The sequence below is a fragment of the Diabrotica virgifera genome, chromosome 3 (genome assembly GCF_917563875.1).
Source record: "Diabrotica virgifera virgifera chromosome 3, PGI_DIABVI_V3a".
In the NCBI taxonomy this organism is placed as follows: Eukaryota; Metazoa; Arthropoda; class Insecta; order Coleoptera; family Chrysomelidae; genus Diabrotica; species Diabrotica virgifera.
Genome location: NC_065445.1, coordinates 133681485 through 133707307, shown reverse-complemented (window position 1 = coordinate 133707307; position 25823 = coordinate 133681485). Strand labels below are relative to the sequence as shown.

The window sequence follows — 25823 nt, the reverse complement described above, 5'->3', positions numbered from 1 at the left end:
GTGGATCGATTTTTTTGCACCGCAGTGTATTTTGCACAGTAAAAGTAAAATATTCGTTGTCGCGATAATCCAAGAGGGTCGTATATTCGTGGAATGGGGTATAGTATCGACGTAAGTATTGTAGATTTATTTCTCTATCTATAGGTACTAAATTTACAATCAAGATGTAGTATGTAGTAGAAATAAACAAACCAAGACACGTTAAATGTTACTAGGAGTACTCCCGAATCATAATTTACAATGTTTATGTTATAGTCAAAGCCCGAATTTCAGGCACTCCTAGGTTTGACTAGGCAATCCTCAGGTCTGACTGACGGTCTTAGTCAAAGCCCGAAATAAATTACAGTTTCGGCCTTTGACTAGTCAAACCTAGGAGATACTAAGTTGGTCAGGCAAAGGTCGAAATTTAATTTTATGGAATCGGGGTTTGACTAGTCAAACCCCGATCAGCTATTCAAATGTCGTGATTTGTTAGATTAAGTTTAATAAAACGTCACTTTTTAATTTAAATGCTAATTATTTTTATATTGTCCTAATTAAAAAAAATAGTGTTTATTCTCACATGTTGAGGCATTATGGCATTTAGAATTGCACAGTAGGTTATAGACCTTTAACACTTTTTTGAAGAGCATTTCTTATTGCATAGTAGCATTTTATAAAGCCTTGTCCTCCAAATTTAGAATTTTTTGTACTAATTTCTCTTAGAAACAGCTTAACGTCTGGAACATCATCGAAATTAAGAAAATTCTCTTATTCGTTTTTTTAAGTGTGTTTATTGTTCCGTATTTCTTACTCTATACAGGGTGTTTCATTAATAATTGTCCATATAGTAACTGGAGAAACTTTAGCACAAAATACGAAGATTTAACCTAAAACAAATAAAATGTGGTTCCTTACTGAGTTACAGGGTGTTTTATCTAAAATATTAAAAATTATTTTTGCTCAGCATTTTAAAACTATTCGAGGTGTCCGTTTCATACTTGGCAGAAAGTGCGAATACTAGACACCCTACTAAACTATGATAAACAAACGTTTCTAGCTACTACCAGAGGCGTACGATAGGGGATGGTGAATGGTTGACCCTTCTCAAATTCTACGCCACTGGAGGAATTACTATTTTAGTGCCATTTTTAGATTCTCCAATACTTTCTACGTAAATAATATACTCTTCATTGGTAACGATAAAGTCATTAGTTTTCGAGATATTTAAAGTTAAATATGAAATGGCACAATTATTTTTATTAATTTATAATATGATTCATATGATTAAAATTTAAAATTTATTTGTACCCAATACTTTAAAACTATTTGGCGTATCCTTATCATACTTGGCAGAAAGTGTAGGTACTGTACACTCTACTAAATTAAGATAAATAAACGTTTCTAGCTACTACCAAAGGCGTACGATAGGGGATAGTGGCTGGTTGACCCTTCCCAAATTCTACGCCACTGACGAAATTGCTATTTTAGTGTAATTTTTTGATTTTGCAATACTTTTTTGGTAATAATATACTCTTCATTCGTAACGATAAAATGATTAGTTTTCGAGATATTTGAAATTAAAAATTAAGCGACACAATACATTAATCAAAATAACCATGTCTTTTCATTTTTAACTTCAAAGATCTCGAAAACTAATGACTTTATCGTTACGAATGAAGAGTATATTATTTTCATAGAAAGTGTTGGAGAATCCAAAAATTGACCTAAAATAGCAATTTCGCCAGTGGCGTAGAATTTGGAAAGGGTCAACCATTCACTTTCCCCCGTCGTACGCCTCTGGTAATAGCCAGAAACGTTTGTTTAACACAATTTAGTAGTTTCTATAGTACCTATACTTCCTGCCAAGTATGAAAAGGATACGTCGAATAGTTTTAAAATGCTGAGCAAAAATAGTTTTTAAATTTTTAGATAAAACACCCTGTAACTCAATAAGGAACAACATTTTATTTAAGTGTTTTAGATAAAATCTTCGTATTTTGTGGTAAGGTTTCTCCAGTTAGTATATGGACAATTATTAATGAAAGCTTCTCCTTTGGCTCTATCAAAGCTGGGGATAGGAATTGTTACAGTTTTTCCGATTGAAATTGGAGGAAATCTTTTTTCACTTGATTGTTTCATAGCATTAGCCTGGGCATGAAGACCTTTAATCGCCTTTCCTTTATTTATTTTAATCTTTTTTGTCAATACACAACGTTTATTATTCTAATTGGGAAAGAAGCCACAATTTACCTTGAAAAATAATTTTATTAACGTTTCGACTTTCACTTCGGACGTCGTTGTCAAAATACAAAACATTAATAAATTAAAGAAATATGTTGTTGCTTACTAAAAAAATCCTTCCAATAATTTAATTTAATCTGACTCATTCATATCGGTAATTCCGACATATATTATACATTTTAAAGTAGAAGACTTTAAAATGATATTGCCAATATTTATAAGTTGCGTTCCTGGGACGACTTTATTTAAAAAAAAGTCCATTCGATTACATGAAATCATTTTAACTCAAGAATATCCGTCAAAAAAATGATAGCATGTGATCTGTCCTTAAAAAGACAACCACATGCAATGGTGACAGTAAAATTCTCGTGTTCGTGATTACATAGTAAATCACGCGGAAAAACCAGGAAAAAACCTCACGATACTATCCCGACATTGTAAATAGCTGGTCTTACATTCAGTTTACTCTCAAAACTAACACCAAATTCCGATTTTATAATATGTGGGTAAGTTGTTTTAAATTATAAATAATAATATTAATAATACATAGATATATAAACAACACTAAATTATAAATTATGTACCATCCTCGATATGTTATTGACTTACGAATGGCATGTTTTTTCTATTCACTTCCTCTTTTAGTATGGATAACCACATCCTACTGCATTCTGCCGAGGAATTTGCGACACATTTGGTTTCATTTAGCATAATTAGAGCCGCTTCTTTGATTTTTCTCTTTTTATTATAACAATACCTATCACTAGCTTTGATAGAGCTAAAGGAGATGCTCGAAATATTTTGGGTATGATACAAGATAAAACAATTGACGGTTTATATATAGAGTTGGTACTGAACACGGAACAATAAACACACTTTTTTCAAGAAATCAAATAAGAGAATGCAAAGAGAATATTTTTAATTTCGAAGATTTTCCAGACATTAAGCTGTTTCTAAGAGAAATTAGTAGTACAAAAGATTCTAAATTTGGAGGACAATGCTTTATAAAATGCTACTGCAATAATGCTCACAACATGTGAGAATAAACACTATTCTTTTATTTTAATTACGACAATATAAAAATAATAATTATTAAAATTAAAAAAATACGTTTTATTAAACCTAATCTAATAAATTACGACATTTCAATAGCTGATCGGGGTTTGACTAGTCAAACCCCGATTTCATAAAATGAAATTTCGACCTTTGCCTGATCAACTTAGTCTCTCCTAGGTTTGACTAGTCAAAGGCCGAAACTGTAATTTATTTCGGGCTTTGACTAAGACTGTCAGTCAGACCTGAGGATTACCTAGTCAAACCTAGGAGTGCCTGAAATTCGGGCTTTGACTATAACATATATACATTAGCGCAGTAAATGAACGGGAAATTCGGCGATACCGTGTAATTTTCAGGGGCAACTCCCAATTGCATGAAAATTTGGATTTAGGTTCTACTTACCCTCCACTTCAAAGTTGAAATTGTGCCGTTGGTTGCTTTTACTTGGGGGGGGGGGACAGTCACCCCTTCTCGGGGGTGAAAAAACATACGTTCAAGGTAAGACCGAAAATGGATAAATTGACTGATTTTAAGCAACTTTTCTTCTATAGAGTTTTTTACGTAAGTCAATACATTTCGAGTTATTTGCCTTTGAAAATGTTGATTTTTCGACAAAAAAACTACGTTTTCAGACGGTTTTTCGCAAATAACTCAAAAAGTAAATATTTATCGAAAAAAATACCCTTCGCAAAAGTGTAGCTTATAAAAAACCCAAAAAAATGGTGTATCAGTAAAGTCTATCAATCAAATAAAAACAAAGTTTTAGCTCATTAAAAATACGTTCTTATTCGTCTAATTCCATATCGAATATTTCAAGGTGAAATCACCGAAAAATTAAGCACTTTTCGGGAAAAACCCATTTAAAATTTTTAAAAGTGTTTATAAAAAGTTTTGTTTTAATTGTTAACAAAAGTTTTAGCATTAAAGATAAGCAAGTTACGCCCAACATAAAGTTGGCCCTCATTTTTTTTGTAAGAAATCATGAACATCTCGCCGTGTTTAGCTCCCCAAATGAAATTAATCGCTACCGCTTTACAAACAATTTACTTACCTATCTATTTTTTATATGATCTGTCAGTCTCAATGGTTTAAAGTGTTTATTTTTTAAAGGGTTATAATTGAGAAAGCTTGAATGGGTCACTAATCACGAGTGTATGCAAATTTTGAACAGCCATATCTTAACCAATTTTTGTCTTACGGAGAAACAAAATGAAACTAGCATATTTATAATAGCAAAACCTACATTTTTTTACTCTTTAAGATTTTTCTTATCACTAACATTTTTTAAGTTATTTTGAAAAAATGAAATTTTTCAAAAATTTTTAGAAAATTTTTTTTTACTATAAAACCAAATGTTTTCAAAAATAAACACTTCAAACCAATCAAACTTACAGATCATATAAACAATACACATATAGTTAAAATAGATGGTAAAGCCAAACGATTAATTTCATTTAGGGTGTTAAAGAGAGGGAGTTTTTCACGATTTTTTTTACCAAAAAAAAAGGGGCCAATTTTTTTTTCAGTGTAACTCGTTTATTTTTGATACTGTAAACTTTTGGAAAAAACAAATAATAAGCTTTTTTTCGATACTTTAAAAACGTTAATAAGGTTTTCCCAAAAAACGCTTCTTTCTTCGGTGATTTCGCGTTGAATTATTCGATTTGGAATTAGACGAATAAGAACGTATTTTTCATGAGCTACAACTTTGCTTCTACTAAATTTGTAGACTTTGCGGGCACACCATTTTTTTCATTTTTTTATAGGGTACACTTTTGCTAAAAATATTTTTTTCGATAAAATATTTATTTTTTGAGTTATTTGGGAAAGACGGTCTGAAAACGTTGTTTTTTTTTTGTCGAAAAAACAACATTTTTAATCGCGAATAACTCGAAAAGTATTGACTTACGTAAAAAACTTTATAGAACAAAAGGTGCTTAAAATGAGTAAATTTATCCATTTCCGGCCTTATTTTAAAGACGCGTTTTTCAACCACCGAGAAGGGGTAAATCTCACCCTTCAAAGTAAAAGCAACCAACGGCACAAATTCAACTTTGAAGTGGAGGGTAAGTAGAACCTAAATCCAAATTTTCATGCAATTCGGAGTTGCCCCTGGAAATTACACTCCAAAACGGTCATTTATTGGGCTACATTGTAAATCCCAAATATTGATTTCCAAAGTTTATACATTGTAAATTATTATTCGGGAGTGCTCCTAGTAGCATTTACGTGTCTTAACGTCACTAAATTGTGTTTTTCAACTTTGTTGAACAAAAATGGTGGTTTTACATCAAAAAGGTTGATCGAAAGATGAAAGATCAAATTGTGCGTCGGACAATCATCAATATTGACATCAGCTCAATATAGCACAGACCAGTGCATGGTTGCTACCGATTTGGTCTTCGCGGTGACAGGAAACAGATTTTTTGGGATGATATAAAGTATATTTTGAATGTTAAGAACCCGTTGAGCTATTCTTGGGAAATGAAATTTGATAAAATTTCATTTGTCAAGAAAGCAATGACAATCGAGATCTCGCGTAAAGGCTTAGATTATACTTTTGTGTTCGATTTGTTTTTTCTGTTTTCCATTCTTATCTTATGAGAAGCTATGAAATGAATGGTCATTTTCTACAGAGCCATGAATGCCGGGAGAAGACTGATGAAACATGGATGATGCTTTATTCACTGAGTTGAATCTTTCTTAACTTTCATCGTAAGTCACTACCTCTCACCTCACGGAATTGACGACTACCATCGAGCATAAAACGCCCCTTAATCACCCTTTGTCTTAATATATTCTCTATATCTTACGCCAATTTTGAACCTATAACCTAAAACATCCAGTTTCACAAATACTCATTATACTAATTAAATAATATTCTGCTTAATTAAAAAATTTGCTTACACAATGTTGATAACATTTAACTTGACCATAAACTTTAATCACAGGCTAATAAGTACCTATATATTTTTTTATTGATTTAATTTAGATCACGATAAGTTTATGACTATAATCACGACAAATTTATGACTATATTCAATAAAATTATTTAAAATTGTTATCAAATTAGCAAAATAATTGTACAACAGATAAACTGAATTTGAAAACTGCAGATGGGATGTGTTAATAGTATGTGGTCATGGTCAGTTTTCCTTATCTCATTAAATATTGGAATCATTTCGACATCTACTAACAACTGTTTTAAAAAGGCAAAACTATGCATTAAAAATTGACATTTAGTGTACTCTAGGCAATTAAAAATAATTTACATGTGACTATGTAAGTATAAACTGTAACGATGGTAAATGGAGCAATCAGATACATAGTATTGACGTAAGTATTGCAGATCTTCGGACTTAATCTCGTGTTATATGCCACGAAATTGTGTTTTTCAACTTTGTTGAACAAAAATGGTGGTTTAACATCTAAAAGGTTGATCGAAAGATCAAATTGTGCGTCGGACAATCATCAATATTGAGATCAGCTCAACATAGCACAGACCAGTGCATGTTTGCTCCCGATTTGGTCTTCGCGGTGACAGGTAACAGATTTTTTGGGATGATACAAAGTATATTATTTTGAATGTCAAGAGCCCGTTGAGCTCTTGGGAAATGAAATTTGATAAAATTTCATGTGTCAAGAAAGCAATGGCAATCGAGATCTCGCGCAAAGGCTTAGATTATACTTTTGTGTTCTTCTTCTTCTTAAAGTGCCTATCCGTTTCGGATGTTGGCGATCATCATGGCTATCTTGACTTTGTTTACCGCAGCGCGGAACAGTTCAGTGGTAGTCGTGTTATACCACTTACGTAAATTTTGAAGCCAGGAAATGCGTCTTCTTCCCGGTCCTCTTTTACCATTTACCTTCCCTTGGAGAATCAGTTGGAGAAGGCCGTAACGTTCTTAGATTTCTCATTACATGTCCTAGATATTCCAATTTTTTTGTTTTTATGGTTATGAGAATTTCACACTCTTTCCCCATTCTACGCAGGACTTCCACATTGGTAATTCGGTCAACCCAGGATATACGTAAGATGCGCCTATAACACCACGTTTCGAAAGCCTCGAGCCGATTCATAGATGCAACAGTTAGTGTCCATGCTTCCATTCCGTAGAGCAGAACTGAGAATATGTAGCATTTCAACAGACGGTATTTTGTTTTTAATGCTATGTCTCGACTGTTGAAAATGGGTCTTATTCTAACGTATGCTGCTTTCGCCCTTATTATTCGCTGTTTAATTTCTGTTGAGTGGTCCCATTGGCTATTTAAATTTGTACCCAGATATGCATATTGCTCAACTCTTTCGATATTCTGTTGGTTGATTGTAAGTTGAGCGTTTAGTATTGGTTTCTTACTAATTGTCATAAATTTGGTCTTCTTTATGTTAAGAGCTAGTCCGTATCTGTGGCTGACTTCTGTTATACGATTTGTTAATATCTCTAAATCATTGAGATTATCGGCAAAAACTATGGTGTCATCTGCATATCTAATGTTATTCAACCATTCACCATTTAATAATACTCCTTTGCCACAACCGTCTAAAGCTTCCTTAAATACCCATTCAGAGTAAATATTGAATAGTAGTGGAGATAAAATACAGCCCTGTCGTACTCCTCGTTCTATTGCAATTTTATCAGTTAACTGGTCTTCTATTTTGATTTTGGCCGTTTGATTGTTTGATGTTTCTGATAATTCTTAGATCTTTGTTGTTAATTCCAATTTCTTGCATTAGAGTTATTAATTTGTCATGTTTTACTCTGTCAAATGCTTTCTGGTAATCTATAAAGCATACGTATATATCACAATTTACATCCCTGCATCTCTGAAATAGCACTTGCACAGCAAAAAGGGCCTCCCGTGTTCCCAGAGCATCACGAAATCCGGATTGTGTTCTTGTTAGTTATTCCTCTCACTTTGTATATATTCGTTTGTGAATGACCTCTAGAAATGTTTTAAGTAAATGGCTCATAAGGCTTATAATTCTATAGTCTTCGCACTTTCTCGCATTGGGTTTTTTTGAAAGATTTATAAAAGTTTATTCTAGCCATTTTTGGGGAATTATGCCTGTGTCATATATATTGTTAAATATTTTTGTCAACCATTTTATGCCGTCGTAGTCCATAAGTTTTAAGAATTCGGAATGAAAATGATCAGGGCCTACTACTTTACCACCTTTGGTACTCTTTTGATGGCATACGTTACTTCTTCAACTGTAAGTGGAGGTCCAGATTCGCAATTGGTGTTTGTTGTGATGCTGTTGTTACTTCGTATATCTTGAAAAGTTTTTTCCACTTATTTAATCCAAATATCCCTTTTCTGTTCTATTTCCAATACTATGTTTCCCTGATTATCTGTCAGAAATCCAGTGTTCTTGTGTTTATATAAGCCTGCAGCTTCTTTGATCTTTTTATGGAGGTTAAACAAATCATGTTTTTGTTGTAATAACTCTATCTCTGTACATTTCGAGCTTAGCCAATTTTCTTTTGATATTTTAATAGCCCTTTTAATTTCTTTATTTATTTTGTTGTAGTTATTCTATTATCTTTAGCCTTTCTTCTGTCTTCCATCATACATAGAATCTCCTCTGTCATCCATTCTTTTTTCTTTGTTCTTTCAGGTCTTAAGTATTTCTTTGATATTTCTTGACTTACCTTGTGTATCTTTTCTAGTTCTAACTCTGTGCTATCTATTTCTGTATGAACCCACGTTTCTTCTTTTAGGCGTTTTTGTACCTTTTCTTTTACTGTTTTATTTTTCAGTTGATTAATATCGTATTTCCGAATTTTTGGTCTTTGAATTTTCTTTAAACTAAGTTTCATTTTGGCGACAAGTGGATTCTGATCCGATTTTATGTCGGATCCTGGGTACGTTTTTACAGATGTTGTAGAGTTTCGAAATCGTTTGTTGACAAGGATATAGTCTATTTGATTTCTTACTGTGTGATCTGGCGTATCCTGAGGAGATTTCCACGTATACAGTCGTCTTGGAGGAAGATCATAAAAGGTGTTTGTGACTACGAGCTGTTCTTCAGTTGCAAATTCAATCAAACGGTCTCCACATTCGATACGTTCCCCTAGCCCAAAGGGTCCTACTAAATTTCCACTTTATCCTTTGCCAACTTTGCCATTAAAGTCGCCCATTATTAGTAGTATTTCGTTTTTCCGAATCCTTTTGACAATATTAGTAAGGTCACTGTAAAATTCTTCTATAATTTCTTCTGGGGCGACAGCTTTTGTGTTAGATTTGTCTTTTCTGTGGTTCATGCTTATCCTACGAGAAGCTATGAAATGAGTGGTCATTTTCTACAGAGCCATGAATGCCGGGAGAATACTGATGAAACATGAATGATGCTTGATTCACTGAGTTGAATCTTTCTTAACTTTCATCCTAAGTCACTACCTCTCACGTCACAAAATTGACGACTACCATCGAGCATAAAACGCCCCTCAATCACCCTTTTTCTTAATATATTATCTAATCTTACGCCGATTTTTAACCTATAACCTAAAACATGCAGTTTCTCAAATACTCATTATACTAATTAAATAATATTCTGCTTAATTAAAAAATTTGCTTACACAATGTTGATAACATTTAATTTGACCATAAACTTTAATCACAGGCTAATAGGTACCTATATATTTTTTTATTGATTTAATTTAGATCACGATAAGTTTATGACTATAATCACGATAAGTTTATGACTATATTCAATAAAATTATTTAAAATTGTTATCAAATTAGCAAAATAATTGTACAACAGATAAACTGAATTTGAAAACTGCAGATGGGATGTGTTAATAGTATGTGGTCATGGTCAGTTTTCCTTATCTCATTAAATATTGGAATCATTTCGACATCTACTAACAGCTGTTTTAAAAATGCAAAACTATGCATTAAAAATCGACATTTAGTGTACTTTAGGCAATTAAAAATAATTTACATGTGACTATGTAAGTATAAACTGTAATGATGGTAAATGGAGCAATCAGATGCATAGTATTGACGTAAGTATTGCAGATCTTCGGACTTAATCTCGTGTTATATGCCACGAAATTGTGTTTTTCAACTTTGTTGAACAAAAATGGTGGTTTTACATCTAAAAGGTTGATCGAAAGATCAAATTGTGCGTCGGACAATCATCAATATTGAGATCATCTCAATATAGCACAGACCAGTACATGGTTGCTCCCGATTTAGTCTACGCAGTGTTAGAGGGCAGATTTTTTGGGATGATATAATGTATAATATGAATGTTAAGAACCCGTTGAGCTATTGGGCAATGAAATTTGATAAAATTTCATTTGTCAAGAAAGCAATGGCAATCGAGATCTCGCGTAAAGGCTTAGATTATACTTTTGTGTTCGATTTGTTTTTTCTGTTGTCCATTCTTATCTTATGAGAAGCCATGAAATGAATGGTCATTTTCTACAGAGCCATGAAGGCCGGGATAAGACTGATGAAACATGAATGATGCTTGATTCACTGAGTTGAATCTTTCTTAACTTTCATCCTACCTCTCACCTCACAGAATTAACGAATACCATCGAGCATAAAACGCCCCTTAATCACACTTTTTCTTAATATATTCTCTATATCTTACGCCAATTTTGAACCTATAATCTAAAACATCCAGTTTCACAAATACTCATTATACTAATTAAATAATATTCTGCTTAATTAAAAAATTTGCTTACACAATGTTGATAACATTTAATTTGACCATAAACTTTAATCACAGGCTAATAGGTACCTATATATTTTTTTATTGATTTAATTTATGCACTTTAATAACTATACAAGGATCAAAGATAGATTTTTATCTTATTGTGTCATCTTCTAACGAAGGTTGCCTATCACTTCTTGAAACGCTTTCCTATCTTTTGCAAAGTGAAATATCTGTTAAACACATAAGTTAGTCCAATCTCTGGTATTTCTCAGCCAAGATGTCTTCTTTCTTCCATCTACTCTTTCTTGCATGATGACGTGTAGCAGATAGTATTTATCATTTCAAAGTATGTGACCCAGATACGATGTTTTTCTTATTTGAATTAAGCTTTCTGCCATATCCAATTCGCGTTAACACTTCTTCGTTTGAGACTTTTGCAATCCAAGGAATTTTTAGAACACACCTATATAGCCACATTTCAAATCCCTCCAATTTTTTTACGATTGGGATTTCGGAGTCCAAGCTTCTACCCCATATAGTAGTTGCGATCAAACATATCATTTAATGAAACTCAGCTCTGATAGCCATACTCTATTCTGACATTTATGTCCTCATCTGGATCTAACTGTGAGGTGATAATAATTGCTCCGAGGTATTTATACTTATAATTGTCAACACTCTCATAACGGTTTACCCTCCAATCTACAAAATCATATGTATGTAGTCAACAGGGGTTTTCGAGATCACCATGCATTTGGTTTTATCTATATTCATATATGGAAGAGCTTTTCGACGACGAAAGAGGAAACCTGCAAGATATATCTTTAGGAAACAGAGAAACAAGTGTAGAAATTACAAAGGAAGAAATATTGTATGCACTAAAGAACACCAGCAACGGAAAAAGCCCGGGGCCAGATCAACTGCCTATTGATATCCTTAAAATAATAGAAAATGAGTACATAGATATCCTCTTAAACCTCTTTAATGAAATTTATCAGTCGGGTGACATACCCAATGAATGGTTGACTTCAACATTTATTTGTCTCCCAAAAAAGAAAAATGCTAGAGAATGCACCGACCACCGCACCATAAGCCTGATGTCTCACACACTTAAAATGTTTTTAAAGATCATTCATAAACGCATTTACCAAACACTTGATATGGATATTGAAGAAACTAAATTTGGATTCCGTAGAGGCTTAGGTTCTCGTGAAGCTCTCTTTGCATTCAACGTACTAATCCAGAGATGTTTGAATGTGGGTGTGAACCTGGACATGTACGTCTGTTTCATAGATTACAACAAGGCTTTCGATAAAGTCCGCCACAAACAGCTAATGGACGCCCTCAAAGCAAAACAATTACAATACAATGACCTTCGAATTATAACAAATCTATATTATAAACAGCAAGCACACATACGCATACATCGAGCATATAACAAACAACGAAGTCATGAAAAGAGTCAACAAAAGGCTGGAAATTAGGGTGGTTCGAAAAAAACTTTTTTTCTTATTTCAGATCGCTATAGTGTGCAAAAGTTGCCATTGGTATAGACTTGAAAAAAGCACTAATTATTATTTTTTTAATAATTTATCTTCCGGTCGCGCAATGCAATCGAAATTAGCAAAAATTGTGAAAAACCTTAATTTTTCATATTTTTTTTAACAGGCCAGATGGTTTTAATTGCGTTCCTATACCATGAATTAACTACTAAAAGTATGTAAAATCAATATAAATGCACTTATTATACATTTGTTTCATATCTTTCGATCGCGCAACATAATACAAAATGAGTAAAATTAGTAGTTTTTGCAAAATTTCAAAGTTTGACTGTTTAGTACAATTTAATCATACGACTTTTAGAGATGCTATAGTTTAGTTCAATTACAATAATATACCGGGTGTCCACTTATATTTTCCCCCATTTTAACTGCCTATAACTTCTAAACGGCTCAAGATAGAAATATGCGGTTTTCACTGAAATGTTTTATTTTAGTAAAAGTTTTGTCTGAATGGATGGAATTTTTTATATCGCTTTCAAATACGAAATAAAAAATGGCGTATTTTTGAAAAAAACTTTGTTGACTTTTTTAATGGAACACCCAGTATATTCTTTTGTAAATTGAAAGAAAGGTCATTCACCTATCTAGCGATATAAAGTTTTTCAAAATCGGTTGTCAAATCACTGAGTAATTAATTTTTAAAATGAGAGGTGCAACGTGGATATCACATACATAAATAACATAACTAAGCAAGTTATGTGATTTCCACATTGCATCTCTCATTTTAAAAATGAATTGCTCAGTCATTTGACAACCGATTTTAAAAAAATTTATATCGCTGGATAGATAAATGACCGTTTTTTCAAGTTTTTAGGTAAATTACCATTTTTTATATCGCTTTTAAATAAAAAGTGGCGGATTTTTGAAAAAAAAAGTTGTTGACTTTTTTTATTAAAACACCCAGTATATTTTTTTGTGTCTTGAAAAAACGGTCATTTACCTATCCAGCGATATAAAAATTTTTAAAATCGGTTGCCAAATGACTGAGCAATTAATTTTTAAAATGAGAGATGCAATGTGGAAATCACATAACATAATATCATTTTGCTCAGTTATGTTATTTAGGTATGTGATATTCACGTTGCACCCCTCATTTTAAAAATTAATTACTCAGTGATTTGACAACCGATTTTGAAAAACTTTATATCGCTGGATAGGTGAATGACCTTTCTTTCAATTTACAAAAAAATATACTGGGTGTTCCATTAAAAAAAAGTCAACAAAGTTTTTTCAAAAATCCGCCATTTTTTATTTCGTATTTGAAAGCGATATAAAAAATTCAATCCATTCAGACAAAACTTTTACTAAAATAAAACATTTCAGCGAAAACCGCATATTTCTATCTTCAACCGTTTAGAAGTTATAGGCAGTTAAAATGGGGGAAAATATAAGTGGACACCCGGTATTTAAAATCCAAGCCTATAAGATACATTTTGATATTCAAGTGGAATTCGGTCGCGCACCTTCGTCAAAAACATCAGACTACCGAGAGGCGAGGCGAAAGTGACGAATGCCAGCGAAGCTCGCGCAGCCACAAATAGAGATACATGTGGGAAGACCTCCACAATGGAGTATTTGTCTTCTCCATTACAACGAACTGCCATTTCGCCACCTTTTCCAACACTTAGATGGAAATACAACAGGCACTATAGGATATCTGGACCGATTGGAAAGTCCCTACCTGATTGTGAAAGACTACCAGTTGTTGTTGATTTTAATCGTTGGCATCGCTGAGCGGTGCAATAATGTGGTTCTAATATAGCCGTCGCTGCAACTGTGTCCACACACTTTACTTGAAGCTTCGGTCACCAACTTAACGCATCTTTCAACTGCCTGCGTATGGCATGGCAAAGTATCTATACTCATAACAGGCTTGAAGTTATTGCTCGCATACTGTTTTATCTCTTCACTAGTCAACGTTCTTAGCAGTAGAGGGGAGTCAGTGTACTGGTGTTCCATTTGATAATTTCGTAATACTATTTAGCTTCAAAGTTTAAGTTTGGTGGTTTAAAGATTTTGATAGAGTCAATTTCAGATATTGCTTCCTTTTCCTTCATGATACGCCTAAAGCCCAGCTCTCTGATATGGTTTCTGTCATCAGTTACCACAGCCAAAAGTAAATTTTCGGGATGGACAAATTAAGCATTCCGTTGTAAAACGGGATCAACAACTTGAAGAAGCTCTCTAAAAGTCGTATGGTTAAATTGTACCAAACAGTCAAACTTTGAAATTTTGCAAAATCTACTAATTTTACTCATTTTGTATTATGTTGCGCGACCGGAAGATATGAAACAAATGTATAATAAGTGCATTTATATTGATTTTACATACTTTTAGTAGTTAATTCATGGTATAGGAACGCAATTAAAACCATCTGGCCTGTTAAAAAAAATATATGAAAAATTAAGGTTTTTCACAATTTTTGCTAACTTCGATGGCATTGCGCGACCGGAAGACAAATTAATAAAAAAATAATAGAAAAAAGACTAAGTTTTCACTCTAATGGCATATAACATATCCCACCAGAATGAAAACAATGGGAACCTTCTCTGGTTACACCTCCGAGGCTTCTACAATTTGCAAGCCATACGGCTTTGAAAATTGGCATACGGCAATTGAAAATGGTTATTCATTTTTTAAAAAAATAATAATTAGTGCTTTTTTCCTATACCAATGGCAACTTTTGCGCACTATAGCGATCTGAAATAAAAAAAAAGTTTTTTTCGAACCACCCTACTGGAAATATTGGAAACCATCAAGACACGAAAGCTGCAGTACCTGGGGCATGTTATGCGTAATGAGAGATACAACATACTTCAATTGATTATACAGGGGAAAATCCAGGGCAAGAGAAGTGTAGGAAGGAGAAAAATCTCATGGTTGCGTAACTTGAGGGAATGGTACGGACACGTACGGATGCACATCAACCGAACTATTCAGAGCAGCAGCATCTAAGACCAGAATAGCCATGATGATTGCCAACCTCCGTCGTGGAGATGGCACGTGAAGAAGAAGATATTCATTTTATTATTCATTATAATATTATATTCATTTATATAGTCCCATCTTTTTGCTTTCTCTGTTAATGATTTCTAGAAGAATTTGTAAATCGTCTATAGTCTCTGCCATAATTGCAGATGCCTTTGTTTTGGCGCATACTGTACAAGAGCATAATTAGCAGAAGATAAAGAATAAGAAGATACTGAAACTGCTATTCAAGACGTTCAAAGAAGCCTGTTCTATAAAAATTATGGAAAAAGTACATATTATAATTAATCATTTTTTTTTTATTTTTATTGTTATTGTTTAATATTTGCGATGATATTGTAACCTTTAACCTTAAACATGGAGATAGCGGAATTTAGCAAAAGTGGTATCTTTAATAGTTTAATAAAATCCTGACAATTTAAAATATGTTATTGAATCTCAGTAAAAGTTAATTTTATTACAAAATTAAATCATACATTAATAAACACATAATTTTATTTTGTTTTAATTTATTACCCCCCTTCCATAATAAAAAAATTTTATTAAGAAAAGTTGTGCAGATTTTTATAATGACCATTTCGGTACTAAAATTCCTCGATAGGCAACGAGTTATAGGTTTATGTATTTCTTTCTTTTTTATTTTGCAACTCAAATATTTTCGTGTTTTGTCCGTATTTCGATATTTCTTAGTAGCTCTCCTATATTTTCCAAGCTATGTTACACCAGCTTCTACTTTATCTCGGAATATGACAATGATAGTATATGTTACGTTAAAATGTACTTACATAAAACGTTGTTTCTAAAACACCAACCATAAATAGTAAAAATTCTGATATCTAACAATTTTAAGAATGTACCATACAATTCCCATAGATCATCAATGAAATAATTAATCTTTCTGTCTCCATCATATCATGTACCTACCTAAATCGTACAATTGGTACGATATCATACGAATTATTATCAGACATTATTTCAATTATTTTTCTTGAAATAACTGCCACATTTGCGTGATGAATGTGTTAGTCATTATCTAAAAACTCTCTTCATCTTGTTAACAAAATTATCTAAATTTTATTTTATTTAGAAAACATATACTCCACATCAACTATGCAGAGTTCTTCCTTCCCTTGTCGCCTTATCTTCTTCCTTATTCTGGGGCCACAGTCACGTCTTAATGCTTTTAATGCCTTTAATTAACGCATTATTTGCATTACAGAGATGGCAAATAATGCGATAATTAACGGCATTAGACGTTACTGTGGCCACAGCATAAGCAAATTGCACCTTAAAATTGTAAGTTTTATCGTTGATTGATATATTGGATAATATAATATTTCAATCCTATATCCCCCTATAATATTTCAATCAACGGTTTTATCTTGAAACACTTTTTCGACAGTGATGGGTTGTTTACGAACCATCCCGATCAAAGACCATTTATTTAGAAAAATAATAATTTTTCAATTATCTTTTATTGTGTGCTAACAATAGTTTTACAAATTAAAACAATATTTATTTTGAATACACTTTTTGCATTTATTACCCTTTTAGTATTTTATTACGATTTTATGTCCCTTTTACCTAACTAAACCTCACTTTGAGTCATTAAGGGGACCGTCAGTAAGGCGTCTATTTTTTTTTTCGATCGACGACCGAAAAAGTAAGCCCGAACGTCAATGAACAAAAGTCAAAATACTTGAAAACTATAATAACACAATACAGTGAAAATGAAGCAGAAAAATTTGATGGGAAAAATTGGAAATGAAACAAAATTCAAAGAGTTACAAATTACACTTATCTGGGAATAGGTACATAATTTAATCCTTAAACGCCCAAGGGTGGGTAACAAAAAATGTCCACCTAATGCGTATTCCCATGTAACATGTTTATTACGTGCTCCAAAATCTTTCATAAATTATTTATTGTTAAAAAGACAGCCCTTTATCTACAGGGTGGGCACAAAATGACCACCCTTGGTAAAACTTGTTAGTAAAGGTTTCTATACAGTGTGGGTCAAAGGAAAGAGTCCACCTCGATATTTGGCAGTATCCAAGAACCGGGTAACACAAAAAGAAGATTGTATGTAATTTATTTAATTCAAAATACATTTTACTGCTATCACAAAAAAAATGTTTTTTGATAAATAAACATTGCTTTTCGCTTGATTTCAGTGTTCAAGCTGCCACCCATCTGTCTCTTGATAGGTTGAATATTGAATTTAAGCAACAATGTTTATTTATGAAATAAACATTTTTTTTCTGTTTTCTGTCAGCAGTAGAATGTATTTTAAGTTAAATAAATTACATACTTTCTTATTTTTGTGTTTATTTAATTCAAAATATTTTTCTTGGACACCCTGTATAAATAATTATGTCAATGTTAATATTACTGAATAGAGAATTGAATAGCCTTTCAAATGAGCTAGCACACGACCTCTACTTCCTATTTAAAAATAAGGAGTGGAGGAAGTGGAAGAGAGGGGGTTGACAAATGACAGATGTATGTACTTACCGCAAAAATGTGTCCCCCTTAGATCAAAAATCAACCTGTTTCGGCATTTCCTTAAAATCCAATAACTACTGCCAAATATCGAGGTGGACTCTTTTCTTTGGTCCACACTATAAATTCTCGTTGGCGGGAACATAATCCACATAAAAGGTTTGTACATCGTTTATATTAATACATATTTTAGAAGATGCTCTGCTTACTAAGCATTAGATTCTTAAGTTTAATTTATTTGTAACATTTGTAACAACTCTCAGTAAATACACTAAGCACCAAAATTAACGCACCACCTTAAAAATGGGACGTTTTTGATGTCTCGTATTTCCTAAACCTGTTGTCCGATTTGAGTGATTTTTTAGTATATTATAGCTTTATTCTTCAAGAATATCGATGTAATAATATTATTACTAAAGAGATAAGTGTCATTGTATACAGGGTGTAACAATGATAGTGTGTTTTCCTCAAAGTTTGGAACACCCTGTGGAAAATTCTAGCGTATATAAAATATTGAAATTAAAACTCAACTGTAGCCTTAGGCTTTCTTAACATTTTTATTTTTGACTCATTCGCTTATGTTAGATAATAAAAAAGTTAGGTACTTTAACAACTAGTAATGTTATTCAACAATACAGGGTGTTTCTAAATAAGTACGACAAACTTTAAGGGGTAATTCTGCATGAAAAAATAATGACCGTTTGCTTTATAATCATATGTCCGCAAATGCTCTGTTTCCGAGATACAGGATGTTGAATTTTTTCTTACAAACTGACGATTTATTTATTGCTCTAAAACTGGTTAGATATGCATATGAAATTTGGTAGGTTTTAAGAGGTAATTATTGTGCTTTTTTTGACATACAACTAAGAATTTGATATTCACCATTACGGGTGAAATGTATACGGGTATAAACATTTTAGATACATCCCGTATGCACGCCAATGGTAAATATAAAATTCATAATTGTATGTCAAAAATGCGCAATAACTGCCTCTTAAAAACTACCAAATTTCATTTGCATATCGCAACCAGTTTTAGAGCAATAAATAAATCGTCAGTTTGTAAGAAAAAATTCAACATCCCGTATCTCGGAAACAAAGCATTTGCGGACATATGTTTATAAAGCAAACAGTCATTATTCTTTTATGCAGAATTACCCCTTAAAGTTTGTCGCACTTATTTAGAAACACCCTGTATTGATAAATAACATTGCTAGTTGTTAAAGTACCTAACTTTTTTATTATTCCACATATGCGAATGAATCAAAAAGCAAAAATTTTAAGAGAACCTAAGGCTACAGTTGAGTTTTAATTTCAATATTTTATATACGCTAGAATATTCCACAGGGTGTTCCAAACTTTGAGGAAAAAAAACACTATAATTGTTACACTAACAATGACACTTACCTCTTTAGCAATAGTATTATTACGTGGATATTCTTGAAGAATAAGGCTATATTATACTAAAAAAATCACTCAAATCGGACAACAGGTTTAGGAAATACGAGACATCAAAAATGTCCCATTTTTAAGGTGGTGCGTTAATTTTGGTGCTTAGTGTACATTACCATTTTCGAGGTGGACTTTTTTACCCACCCCTGGGCATACATGTAACCTGCCCGATTCAGGCAGCCTGAATAAGGTTGGGTGTTTAAGAGTTAAACGAAAATGGAAAAGAAGAACAATAAGTAACGACGTCTTCTTCTTCTTAAAGTGGCATCTCCTCAATGGAGGTTGGCTACTATAATTGCAAACTGTTTTGTCTTCAACTCTTCTTATCACCTGTTAAAAAGTTAGCCCAGTACATTGTTGGATATTTCTTAGCAGCGATAGTCTTTTCCTTCCTACTGTTCCTTTTCCTCGATCTTTCCTTTCACTATTAGTTGAGCATATTAGTACATAATATTACCTATTTATTATTTTTCTCAGTATGTGGCCTAGTCCTAGTGCCTAGGTATGGTGTTTTTTCGGACATCAAGTTTAGGGCAACGGCCATGCAACAGCATGAATTTTGTGAACAGTGTTGCCATATCTGTTTATAATTTAGACATGAATTTAGACCTTGCTTAAAATGTTTTTTTTTATAATTTAGATGTTTAAAATATTATAAAAAATATATGTATTTTGAATAAATATATTTTGAATATTTTTTGTTATGAAAAGCTATAATTTTTTAATTTATACAAAGCAGGATTTATAGAATATATATTCTAAATTATTTTTGTAAATTCACCCCTTATACATTATCAGATATACTTGGCAATAGGGCTAAAAATTTGAAAACAGAAATGGTCAGATTGCAACAGATGGTCACCAGATGAAATTTTTTAACATTTTTTGATAAAATGTACCTGCAATTGTATTGTTTGTTAGTCTTTGCAGTTTGCTCGAATAAGTGCCCAGAAAGAATTTGTAGTGTTCAAATTAAATTTAAGAAAAATATAATGGCTACTTTTATTGTTGCTTCAGACGCAATTTTAAATAATAATGAAATGAGGGTAGAAATATGGAATCTGCGGCTACTGTTTACTGCTTTATTTAGTACAGTGGAACCCCGTTAACTCGGATTAATCGGGATCGCGGCCGATCCGGGTTATCGAAAATCCGGGTTAGCCGGAGAAAATGGTAAAAATTAATAAAATATGGTATGCTTACAGATAAACTCGGTTATAATTGTCACACAGACACTGGTAAACCACGTTCGCATTCCACACAAAACCACACATACAAAGCGTCGTCAAGAGTCTCATTCTTAGCTTTATTAGCTTGACACCGATTGTCCAAACTGTCTTTTGTTATCATTTTGAAAAAAAAATTCTTCGATTTTAGTTTTATTTTTCTTCCAATCCGATACTGTAGATGTACCGACACCATATAATGCTGCAAGATTCGCCTTTACCAATTCTACTTAATACTTCTAGTTTCTTTTCCATTGTCACTACAACATTTTTACGTTTTGTTGCCCTATAGACAAAAAACACAAAATCTGAATAGATTTACGAACGATTACAGAAACAGAAGCGAACAATACGACTTTACTACACACAATACCGTCTCTGATGTTATGTTATTTACTAACAGTGATGACTAAGACCATTGTTAAAAAAAGAATTTTAATAGTCTTTTCTAAACAATGCTAAGACAGTTTCAAATAAATAAAGGATACTACAGGTGCCTGTTGTTTTCGATAACACGACAATGAATGTGGTGTGCCATGAGTCATTTTTACTATGGTATATGTAGTTCAAATTACACAAATACCCATTATTTCTCAAATATTATATTACATACATTTTTATTGTTGAAATGTTTGTCTGATAAAAATCGGTCCGGGTTAGCCGGAGTTCCGGGTTATCGGGGGCCGACTTATCGGGGTTCCACTGTAGTGTGTATGACTGGTGTGGTGTGCAATGCGGCAATTGATTAAAAACACAGTGCTGTGCAATGTATGCAACATACACAAGACACTGGTGAAACTCACTGGTCGTGTAGACGAGTTTATGTGGAAATGTAAACAATGTAAGACGTCTACATCAGTTCGAGAAGGATCATGTTTTGCGAGAAGTCATTTAGCTATTTCCCAGATAATGATAATAATATACGGTTTTGCAAATGACTTCCCGCAAAAAGTAATCTCCAAGGAAACATCACTGTCTGCCCCTACTGTTATTGACTGGTGCAATTTCTGCAGAGAAGTGTGCAGTACATATCTAGAGCAACATCCTGTGGAATTAGGAGAGTTCGATGAACATGGAGAACTAGTCACGGTGGAAATGGACGAAACCATGTTTTTCCACAGGATGTACCATCGAGGGCGGGCCTTCGGGAACAGACAGTGGGTTTTTGGAATGATAGAAAGGAACAGTGGAAAACTGTTCCTTACACCAGTGCAGGCACGGAACGAAGAGACACTGCTGCCCATTGTATCAAGGTATGTTAATATTACATATTTATATTTAGTAGTAGAATACAATGATATTCGTTTTAGAACAATTCTACCGGGGACATTAATTGTCACTGATGGATGGGGATCCTATAGAAATATTGGTCGCTTGGATGGGGGTGTGTATGAACACAGAACCGTTATTCATCAGAATTATTTCGTCGATCCAGATGATGACAGTGTTCATACACAAACTATAGAGAGCGTTTGGATGCGGTCTAAGAAGAAGCTCCGTAGACAATGCGGGACTTCCATGGATTTGTTTCCATCGTACCTCCAAGAGTTTATGTGGAGGGAACGAATAAAGGATAAAGACCCATTTGTGGAATTTTTATTATGCATTTTAGAACAATATTTAGTTTAGTTAAATTTAAGTTAAGACAGTGGGAAAAAGTGGGACAGTTCGAAGGAACCAAAAGGGAAAGAGATTCAAAACTGAAGAACGAAGAAAGAGGACCGAAGAGAATGGAAGAGATTTGTTAAGTTATGCACCTAAAAACCTGCACTAGCATAATATATTATAGATGAAATATTTAAATTTATAATATGTATTGGTTATTAACTGTAAGAATAACTAAATAATAATAATAAATAAATGATAAAATAAATAAATAATAAAATAAAATAAATAATTGTAAAATTAGTAGGTATAAGTACAATTCAAATGAGGGTTTGAAAGTATTTGCCGAAAATCGCGTATTTTTTTTACTTAGTTTGAAATCCCGAGAAAATTCCAAATTTTAACGATTGTAATGCAGCAAGTTATAAAAACTATGAAAAAAGAAAAAATTATAAACCTGAAAAAAAAGTGGTAGATTATTAAAAATTGACAATATAAACAATGTTAAGACAATGCAATTTTTTATACTGTCTACACACGTAATGTAAATAATCAAATAGACTGCGCGACACATGCAAAGACAAACCGAAAATTTTACTTGACTTAGATAATTCAAATATTGACTTTTATAATACAATATATTAGTTACTTATTACATCCCAATGAAACAACTAAAAAATTTAACAAAAAAAATGTAGTTGTTAAATAATTTCATAAAATACTAATTTCATAATTTATACTTAAGAATTTCGTAATAAAATTTAATGTTAAGTTAACATAATTTAGTAGAACGAGGACATGGTATAAGTTTAATTTTAAATCCAAGTGAACTCGGAGCTTTCCGCACGTTCTTGACATTTTTCCAGATAAAAATAAATTTCAACTCACCATCCCCTGTTTCCTCGGTCTTTGTGAACCGCAACGGTGAACCCAAACATAGATCTATTATTATCCACAGGTTCGAAAACTGCATAATTCCGATGTTCGATATTGAAACAAGTCACATACGACACCAAAATCGCACAAAAAATAATAAACCTACACTCACACATGATCTAAAATTGTAAAAAATCGCGGAAAGTTCTTTGAAATTTTCGGAAATTTCGAGAGAGACGCACAGTTTTACAGAAAAACTATTGAATTAGCGCATTATATTTCTTAAACTAATATGTATTGTAAGACAAATATGAATTATTGTTAAATTGTTTATTATTGTTACTAGCTGGGAGGCATATTATGTAAAAGTTTTATATAAAGTGCGCGCTTAGACTTGAGCGATAACTTGCGACTGACTTCCATAAGGTTTTGAACGTTACAATACCGCCAATCTTATTTTTAAAACAGTCGATTGTGCGCAGTCTAGCGACATCTATCGAGCATCCTTAGAACTAAAATGTGTAAATATAAAAGAATACAGAATGCGCTATCATAGTCTAGGTAAACATAAGTGAAGACTTTCTGCTCGCCGGTGGAGTATATCTGTTCCTGTTCCTAAAACATTCAACCACTAACTGTTTTATAGATAGATATAATAGGACAAAATTTGATAGAACCTTTTTAGAGGACTTCAAGGGAAATAAATATTTTTTTGAGATGTTTCATTGTATTATATCAGTATTGAGAATTCCGTTGAGTGGTTGAGTATTAAATAATTAATTTTTTAACGAAATCCTCAACCATAAACCCGAAATTAAAAGTAAAAAATCACTTTTATGTTTATGTTTTATGTTTACTTATGTATACAGAGTGGGCGAAAGAAAACGGTCCACCTCGATATTTGTTAGTAGGTAGGTATTTATTAGATTTTAAGGAAATGACGAAACAGGTCGATTTTTGATCTAATTTAAGGGGGACACATTTTTTGGTACATACATCTGTCATTGTCAACCCCCTCTATTCCACTTCCCTGCTTCCCTGACCCCTTATTTTTAAATAGGGAATAGGAGTTGTGTGCTAGCTCATTTGAAAGGATATTCAATTCTTTATTCAGTAATATAAACATTAACTATTATTTATACAAGGTGTCTAAGAAAAAATTTTTTAATTAAATTAATTGACACAAAAAGAAGAATGTGTGTAATTTATTTAATTCAAAATACATTCTACTGCTGTCACAAAAGAGAAAATTTTTTTTTTTTGAGAAATAAACGTTGCTTTTTGCTTGATTTCAGTGTTCAAGCTGCCACCCATCTGTCTCTTGGTAGGTTGAATATTGAATTTACAACAAACAATGTTGGCTGACAACATACACTTCAGACGGTATGATGGTTTTTTGACCTAACCATGATCAAATCTTTGTAATCTGTAATGTAATTTTTTGTGTGAGAGTCCTTTGTGCCAGTATTTGATGTTTTTTAATGTTTCCGACTACAAACCGACAGTACCATTGGACAGTTTTTTCTAACAGGCAGACAAGGTTTTTTCTATCATTAAAAACTGCATCGATAACGATAGGTCTTTTAAAAACCGGTGTTTTTATTGTGATAGGTTTCGAATTCGAAATTACCTTATCGCCAATACACCTGCCACACGACCTCTCGCCTCGCTTGCCAAACTCGAACTCCACCAGCCTTACACCTAAAGGTAGAAAGGCTTAGGACTAAGTAAGTAAGTAAAAACTGCATAAGAAGCAGAAGTCTTTTTATATCAAAAATCCACAAAGAAGAACTTCCTGTAGTTGGCTGTATACCATTAATTACAAGTGAAATTTAATAAAAAATGTTCTTCTTGGTAAAAGGTTATATTAGTTTAAAAAGCCGTAAAGGGCTACAAACATATGAACAAAACGTTTTCGCTCTGTAACAAGAGCATCATCAGTGTTACAAGAACATGGTGAGCCAACCAAAAAATACAAAGGTCAAAGCCTTTCAAAAAACAGACAAAAGTCTTATATAAAAGATAACATCGCAAAATCCAAAGGATGGATAAAATTCCTAAGGATAAGGCCCTATGGCAACATATAACTCCCACACGTTGTAAGTGGGTCAAAAGGTAACTAGGTCATTCTGTTATAAGAGGTGGCAGGCACAGGGCTGCTTTATCCATTAGGCAATATAGGCAGCTGGCTAGGGCGGCAAATTGTGAGAGGGCGGCACAGGGGCTTGAAATTTTGATTGGGGGGGGGGGGCAAGCGTTATATAATATACAATACAATACAATATATTATATGATGTAATAATGAAAACTGAAAGTATTTTTTGTAAATTTCAGTCATTTTCAGTTTCAGGGGAGGGGGCAACTGCCTCCCCTAACCCTATCAAATGACGCCCCTGGGGCGGCAAAAATACTGTACAAAAAATATTTGTATTTAAAAATTAAAATCGAATAACAAATATGTATATTCATCATTCATCCATCAATGAGATAGAAGTGGGCGTTCGTTTCTAAATAAAAGAAATTGCATTCATATCAAAAATAAAACAAACATAGCATTCTGTTATCTTAAACCTAACACTATTCATCCAAAAAGAACGGAAGTCATAAATTTAGTGATTATTGGGCCGCCCGAAGCTCCGCAAACACGGTGAATTGACTG

General features: G+C 32.8%; 1 protein-coding gene across 3 annotated transcripts in view; it reads right to left on the bottom strand.

The window, feature by feature from the left end:
* LOC114327482 (integrin alpha-PS2) overlaps positions 1-23590 on the bottom strand; it is a 673912-nt gene extending 650322 nt beyond the window's left edge. For 2 of the 3 annotated variants that reach the window (XM_050646911.1, XM_050646912.1), the window contains exon 1: positions 23177-23590. In XM_050646911.1, the coding sequence (XP_050502868.1) occupies positions 23177-23340 (164 nt within the window). In that variant the 5' untranslated portion in view covers positions 23341-23590. The remainder of the gene's footprint in view (positions 1-23176) is intronic. The other variant, XM_050646913.1, reaches the window with a different exon arrangement.
* Positions 23591-25823: the final 2233 nt, after the last annotated feature.